We start from the raw sequence: 7,538 nt of genomic DNA, 5'->3' as shown, positions 1-7,538 counted from the left end.
TAGTTTTTGTGAGCTCCAGGTTCTTTTCCGAGTTGTTTTTGTGAGCTCCAGGTTCTTTTCCGAGTTGTTTGTGTGAGCTCTAGGTTCTTTTTCCGAGTTGTTTTTGTGAGCTCTAGGTTCTTTTCCGAGTAGTTTTTGTGAGCTCCAGGTTCTTTTCCGAGTTGTTTGTGTGACTCCTGGTTCTTTCCGAGTTGTTTGTGTGAGCGGGTGAGTTCAAAATGGAATTTTTCCTTTTTCAGAAATGATTAAATAGTGCTGTAATTTGTTATTTTTGTGTAGATTTATTTAGAGCTCCAAAAATTATGAAAATTTTTGTGTGACCTCTCTGTGATGTATATTATTTAGGAAAAATATTAAATGTTACTTTTCAGTCATTTTTGAATGTGATAAAAATTGCTCAATTAATTAATAAATGAGTTTTCATGATTTTTCTAGGCTTAATTAATTATCCAAAAATTATGAAAATTGTTTTGCCACTTAGTTATCATGTGATGAACTTTTACAAAAAATTTTGAGTTCAATTGAAATAAGTTTTATAAATATGTTTAATTAGTTGTTAATTGGCATCCATCATCGAGCATCATATTTTGTATCTCGCATCATGTTAAACATGGCAATGTTACTACGTGTAGTGAACGAAGGTGAGCATGTGGTAGTTAATCAAGTTGTGGAGGAGGTTAATCCGTCTGTTGAGGTGGGATCGAATACTTGTGTAACGTCGCAGGAGCCGGACTTTTCCATCAACGAAGGCAAGCCCCGGATGCATACAACCCTACCTTGTGTTTTACAAATTAAATTCGCTTTTGCTTTTCGTTACTGCATTAAGTGATTAGGAGTTAAGTGGAAACCTAATTGGTGCATTACCAACCTTGTTTTTCCATATCTACCTTGTTACCAGTTTTAATTCGAAAATGACTAGATATGCTTAGTCATGCTTAGCTAGGTGATTACCTGTCACCTGCAGGTTTTAAATGGATCTTTGGTTACTTATGTTATCATGAAATATGAGCATGTGGAGTAATAAATCTAGACCGGGCGGACTCGGTGTGTGTGAGCCACAAGACATGGAGGTCTTGTGAGCGGGTTCTTTCCGCCTGGGTCGATTAAGGCACGTCCGTTGTTGAACTGTGTGCGGTGAGACTTTGTAGTACTAACCACATACTCTGGTAAGCCTGAACTTGGCGATTCTATTACGAGAATGGCTACTCGCGCACTGGGAGTGGAGAGATGGCAGGAATAGCATGTACCCACGTGGCAATGGGCTGGATTGGTGGAGTACTGTATTCTCGGGTGGCGCGAACCCGTTCTTGTTTAGAGGATCCGAGGGTAGGTTGGTATATGTAGGTCGGGGACCTGCATATGTCGTGTGGTCTGGAATCCCCAGCTGGGTTTTTAATCGGTTCGAATCGTCGTTGCTCTTCGGTTATGGAGACTCACTTCTCTGTTCATCATCGTAGTATTAATAACTAGAACTCGAATAAGGCTTGTGAAGGTGTTGGATATGAAGTTTCATGATCTCAACTTGGATCATGTCAGCTTTGTATATGTTTTTATGAAGTTTTCTATATGAAGAATTTTGTTAAAGAGCTTTTACGCAAAAGAACTTTGATTATTGTTAAAGCTATACCTTGAATCCCTGAGCCTGCATTCCTGAGTCTTCTCAATTTTGTTTCGGTTAAGTCTTGTTGAGTACTTTTGTACTCAGGGTTCGTTGACCCCTTGTTGCAGGTGAGCCTCATGAGCAGATCTGTTTTGGATCGTGCTGCATGACTATCGTTCGTTCTGACGATGAGAAGTAAAATGTGTGATCCTTGGGCAGGATGTTTATTTTGTGTGTTATGTATATATTAATTATGCCGCTCCACTACTACTATGGTTTGTAATAATTATCGAACTTAGTTTGTAAGGTTTGAAACAACTGGTTTGTAAACTATGCTATCGTAAGACTTCCACTGTTTTTACTCTAGTATTGATACTTGATTAAATGTTGTAATACTGCAATGACTCTGTAACGTGATCCTGCTCGAAAATCGTGGATGATTCGGGGTTCCCCAAGGACACCCGACAGTCTTTTTAAGTTAATGGAAACATATGCATAAAATGTCAAAGGTCGTCGGACAGTGACAGGTGCATGTGGGCCCTATAACTTAGAAGGTTCTGCCACATCACCCGACGTCTGCGCACTGCTCCTTCATAACTACGCACGTAGATAAGGCAGGGTAAACCACAATACCGAGGACCATACCCTGCACGCCTGTAGGAAAGTACCATGAGGATGTGACAAGACGTGCACTTTAAGCCCTTCTAGGCATGTCAGAGCCCGAACAGTGTTGTAGCTGCCGACATTTGTCTTATAGTGTTGTGGGCGCCGCCATTTACCCTCGGGAGTGGATCCTGACGGAAGCTCACGACAACCACTACGGTTCAGGAGGAAACTCGCATCACCTACAGTAACGAACGCGTGGATCTCTGCACTGTCTGCACTATCAGCACCCTGGTCCGTCACGCTGCCCGCCGAGGCGGGATGGGACGTAACAACTTGCTGACCACGCCAGGACATGGCAGGATCAGCGGACGTGCTTCCAGCATGGGGCTATCCCTAACTCCGCCTGTCATGTTAGTAGGGCACGCACAGAGGAAAAGGAAGACCTGGTATCTTTGAAGGACCTCCTTTGCCTCTTGTTTTTCTTCTTTCTCCCATCTGTAACCCCTGCTCTCCCTTGGCCTATAAAAGGGACGGCAGGGCACCTCACTAAGGGATCGATTCAACACACCACGCATCACATCACATATAGCTGGGCAGTGATCAAAGCTCTCAGCACCCATTCGACCTTCCCACCGAAGACTTGGAACCTTTCCCTCTCTTGCCCGTTTATAACCCCTACTATAAACTTTTGGTGCTAATAACATGAGCAGCAGCCACGAACTGGACGTAGGGACATTCTGCCCGAACCAGTATAAACGTTGTGTCTTTTTACTGTTTTTAGCACACCATCCGAGTCAGATGCGCAATAACACAAATTTACTCGTTGGTGTTTGCTCGAAACACCGACACTACAAATTCAAACAATTTGGCTGATACTACACGACCGTTTAAATACTAAACGGTGGTACATTCCGTTTATCTCGTTTAAATGGCCGCTTTGTTTGTGTTAAATGGATGTTTAGCCCGAATAATAACTAAATGGCAAGTGACTAAATATTTACCATTTAGCGTTTAGGATAACACTCCCATATGAATTTAATCATTTCCACTAAAATAAAAATGAAACAAGCACACTATGTAACTATTTGGAACGTAGGATTCTCAAAATATATGAATGGAAAGAACACATGATTGAAGTTGCATGAAACTAACAATCATACATGATTCAAAATACATGAAAGTTTATATTATGGTCTTGTGGATGCAGCAAGGAAAGTGTAGGAATTTTAAGAGAGAGATACAAAAGTTTCCATAAGATCTAACCTCATACTAGCTTTCCTCCAAAATTTCTGTAGTTTTATACGCCCTATTGAAATACAAAGGAACTTCATAGGGTTTAATCCTTTGTTTCAAAGGAACATATTGCAATTTTTCCTATAGGATTAAAAAAACCTCTAAAATTATTATTCTTTTCCTTTTTCCAAAGGGGTCTAAGGGCATCTCAACAGTACCAAAGAATAATCTAAAAAATCTGGTTTTGCAACATTTTAACCTCATCACCAATAGTTTCTAAAAACAACTGAAAGCAGGAGAAGAGTTGCTTTCAGTTTTGTACTAGAGCAAAAGTTGTTTTTGGATAAAAATAGATATAGTTTTTGTGCCATTTGGTTGACTTTTGGCTTTTGCTTACAAAAGCATGTTCAAAAACCGAACCAAACAGGACCTAAGTGATTCACATTGCATTCCATACTTCTTCAAATTGCACACGGTTTGGGGAACGACGAGGACGCGGGGAGACATGAGTGACTGGGGTTATAGAAGGCTGAACGGCGGGACACGGGTGAGTGGCTTGCAGTTGGGCTTGAATGAATGGGCTGGATTAAAGCCATAGTTGATCTCATCATCTTCCAGCTACGGGACAAGCCCATCTACATCTTCACCAGAGGTGAGGTCGCTTCCTGCTCCATGCCATGTTCTGTATTTATGAATTGATGGCTTTGAAACTGTTTTGGCAGAACTGATGAAGATGCGGTGGTTGGGTGTAGGTGGCAAGCAATGGTCGTGTACATAACGTTGGATGCTATATATCGGGGACTCGTCAGAGATTAGAAAACCATTGTCCATGTTCAATTGACTTGTAAAACTTCAGTAGTTATAAAAACAAATGCTTTGTTGCTGATATTATGGAGAGGCATGATTGTGGGCACCATCATGGAACTCTTATGAGCCAGTATAATGTTCTAATGAAAACATTGTAACATTCTTGTGAAAGAAGAATTAATATATTGCATACACAAATAGTGATTGGTCGATGCCTTAATGGTGTTATTCTTATGTGTTCGAGTGTGTTGGCCTTTCCGCGCAATATTTTCTATAAGTTCAAAAAATATGTCAATGTCAATGTGGCATTCATCCATAGCAACGTAAGAATATATTTTCTATATTTTTTCTAGTAAAAAAATAAAAAGCAAGTCTGCCGTTCCCGACGCCTAAACCCCAAAACGTAATATTCCTTACCTGAGTCAAAGAAAGAAATAAAAAGAGAAATTGTAAAAGAAAAAACATGAAAAGAGAAAAACGGCCCAGCGGCCCAGCCCACAGGAAAAGCCCGCGTGCGCTCTCTCTCTCCCTCCGCCGCCAGGTGCCGAGGCCTTCGTCGCCCCGCTTGTGCCCTCTCTCTCTCTCTCTCTCTCTCTCTCTCTACCTCTGCGACGCCTGGGTGGGCTACCGCCGCCGCCGCCCCAGGTGCCGAGGCCTTCGTCGGTCTCTCAGCCTGCGGCGAGCACCCACCACCACCCCTTCTCTTCCCAAACCGGCAAACCCTAACTTAAAGCTATTTGGTTATTTGATCCCTACTAACTTCGAACTTTTTGCAAAAATTATCGGGTGTGCATGTGTACATCCATGTCCCTTTACTGGCTCCGCCCCTGGTTATCAAGAAGCTATTTTTCCATTGTTCTTTCCTGTGTGATTGGGGATTCGGTACTAATCGTGTCCTACAATTTCTGTTCAGGTGGCCGACGAATTTGCAACGTCTTTATAAGACGCCATAAATCTGTGACAGTTTATATTTTGCAGTTGAAGCTCTGTGATTGTGCTGTGGGCACATTCTGTTTTTGTCTCATGATATGGCAGAATCGTGTACTGTTTCGAATTCTGAGAATAAGCGCAGTCTCCCAGCATGGATGTTGAAAGCAACCTCAGGTAATCAAGTGGCAAAGACCGAAGATCAGAATAAGCAGGCACTGGAATCTGATGAGCAAATTGGGGCTCTTAATCAGAGCAAGCCCATCAAAAGGAACAACAGAAGGCCGTTAAAAAGCTTGGATTCAGAGGCTGCTGGTGAACTGGGAGCTTTGCGGCGATGTGAGGGTAGAGAAAAGGCCAGAAGAAAGAGCAAGGATGCTGTCAAAGATGAAGTTGAAGAAAATGTGGAAGTAAAGAGTAAGAATGTAAGAAAAGCTAGTGGAAGAGCTGCTCCAAAGAATAGCAGGAAACGGAAGCTGGATAATGTCGAATCAGAACCATCATCACCAGTATCAATTGATGATGACATAGAGCTTACTGTTGAGGATCTTGTGAGCATAGCTGAAGAGGTAAACCGTACTGTTTAAGTGGTTTGACACTAATTCACACTTTACATCTTGGAGTGTTATGTAGTGGTTTTTCTAAGATACACCATTAGTAATATTGAGTATGAGGCGTATATTCGTGTGTTAATATTGAGTGTCACAATGAAAACTGTTACAGTATAGCCTTCTTGGCTTGCCTAATTCTTAAGCTGCTTGTCTTATCATAAGTTAAACCTTGCCATTTCCCTTTCTAATAAGATGAGTGTAAACTATTCTAACAAGTGAATTTATATTGATGCATTTTCGTTTGCAGTTTGTTAATGCTGATAAACAGAAACAATGTGAACTTGAAACTGTGAAGGCTACCAGACAGAAAGAGCATCTTCTGTGCCCTACAATTTCCACTGAGGCAGATACAGGACAGTCAGTAGTAAATGATCGATCAGTGAAAGGATTGATGCAGTGCACAACAGTCACAAGAAATACAAGAGCAATCGAGTATACAGAAGACGAGAACACTACGCATCAAGAGGTGAAGTGTCCGTCAAGTATCAAAACGACAGAAGATGTTGCACAGGATATGATAAACCTGTTATTCGGTCATCTATTGAGTAAACCTGCTGGCTACACAAAGAAATCTGATCCTGTAGAATCAATGACTAGAACTATAAATCAGGTACCAGAGGAGAAAGGCTGGCATAGCAAAGTACCAAGGCAGGAGGAACCTGTGAAGAAATCAGAGCCTGTAGAATCAATGACTACGACTATAAATCATGTGCCAGAGAAGAAAGACCGGCGTAGCTAATTACCAAAGCTGGGCGAACCTGTGACAAAGAAGAGCAGCCTGAGAGATAAGGTGGCCTTGTTTATGTGACTGCATCAGATGAGCATTGGGCGGTAGATTGTGATTCGTATGAGACTGCATCTGCTGGTTCTGAACGTGTCCTGTTCCCTGTAAATATGCCTCAGTCCCACTGCATTATTTTTACATGTAATTATCTTTATCTTTGGTTAATAAGCTGGCCTTTTGAAATCTAGTAAGCCAGCCCTCATGTCCATGTGTATATGTTCTGTCATTGTTGCTAGATGGCATTCCTGTGTATAAAGGATGTGTGGTGCATTTTCTATCCAACGGAACTAGAGGGAAGCGGATTAAACATGGTAGGGTTATTACTTGTTATTAGCAATAATGATCCAACTCGAGCGTCTGTCCATGACTCCTGTCCCGACGCTCCTTAGGAGGGGGCCCCCAGCAAAAAAACAAAATCCCCTATTCCCTTGTTCTTATCCCCCTCCACCCCACACATCACCACCATCCGTCCCTATGCGGCTCCTCAGGAGCAGGCCCTAAACAAAAAACAAAATCCCCTACTCCCTCGTGCTTATCCGCCCCCTCCCCCACTCTTTCATGCTTATCCGGCCGGCCTTGAAGCAACATGGCCGCTCATTGTCCGCGGCCCTTTCCCCACCGCGCGCTCATCGGTTGCCGCGTCGTGCCCCACCGTCCCGCTCCCCATCACCGGCCGCACACGCGCGCTGACCCAAACACCTGTGCCGCTTGCTCCCTCGCCGGCTGTCCGTCCGTCCGTCTCCCATCGCCATCGCGCACGCCGCTGACCCCGCCATGGCCGCGGGGGCGCATGTGTTGTGGCGCCTCAAGTCTTTCCCGGCCGAACCAAGGGCACCCACGAACGCGGGGGTGCTAGTGATGCTCGTGCGCCGCCGCTCGCCGCCGGCTCTGACCCCGATAGCTGGAATTGACCGGCCCAGGCTTCCCCTCCCCTATGTTGCAAATGTATGTTTCGGTCGTTTCAACGGTA

At 43.4% G+C, this 7,538-nt stretch overlaps 1 protein-coding gene across 1 annotated transcript; it reads left to right on the top strand.

Moving 5' to 3' along the window:
* Window positions 1-4,754: 4,754 nt before the first annotated feature.
* Window positions 4,755-6,827, top strand: LOC136484920 (uncharacterized). Its single transcript, XM_066481892.1, has 3 exons — window positions 4,755-4,787; window positions 5,160-5,742; window positions 6,032-6,827. The coding sequence occupies exons 2-3, from the start codon at window positions 5,275-5,277 to the stop codon at window positions 6,521-6,523; spliced, it is 960 nt and encodes a 319-aa protein (XP_066337989.1). The 5' UTR covers window positions 4,755-4,787; window positions 5,160-5,274; the 3' UTR covers window positions 6,524-6,827.
* Window positions 6,828-7,538: the final 711 nt, after the last annotated feature.

This window comes from Miscanthus floridulus, chromosome 1, assembly GCF_019320115.1.
Source record: "Miscanthus floridulus cultivar M001 chromosome 1, ASM1932011v1, whole genome shotgun sequence".
NCBI lineage: Eukaryota > Viridiplantae > Streptophyta > Magnoliopsida > Poales > Poaceae > Miscanthus > Miscanthus floridulus.
Note: the sequence above shows the minus strand (reverse complement) of the source record. Positions and strands in the feature narration are given on the sequence as shown.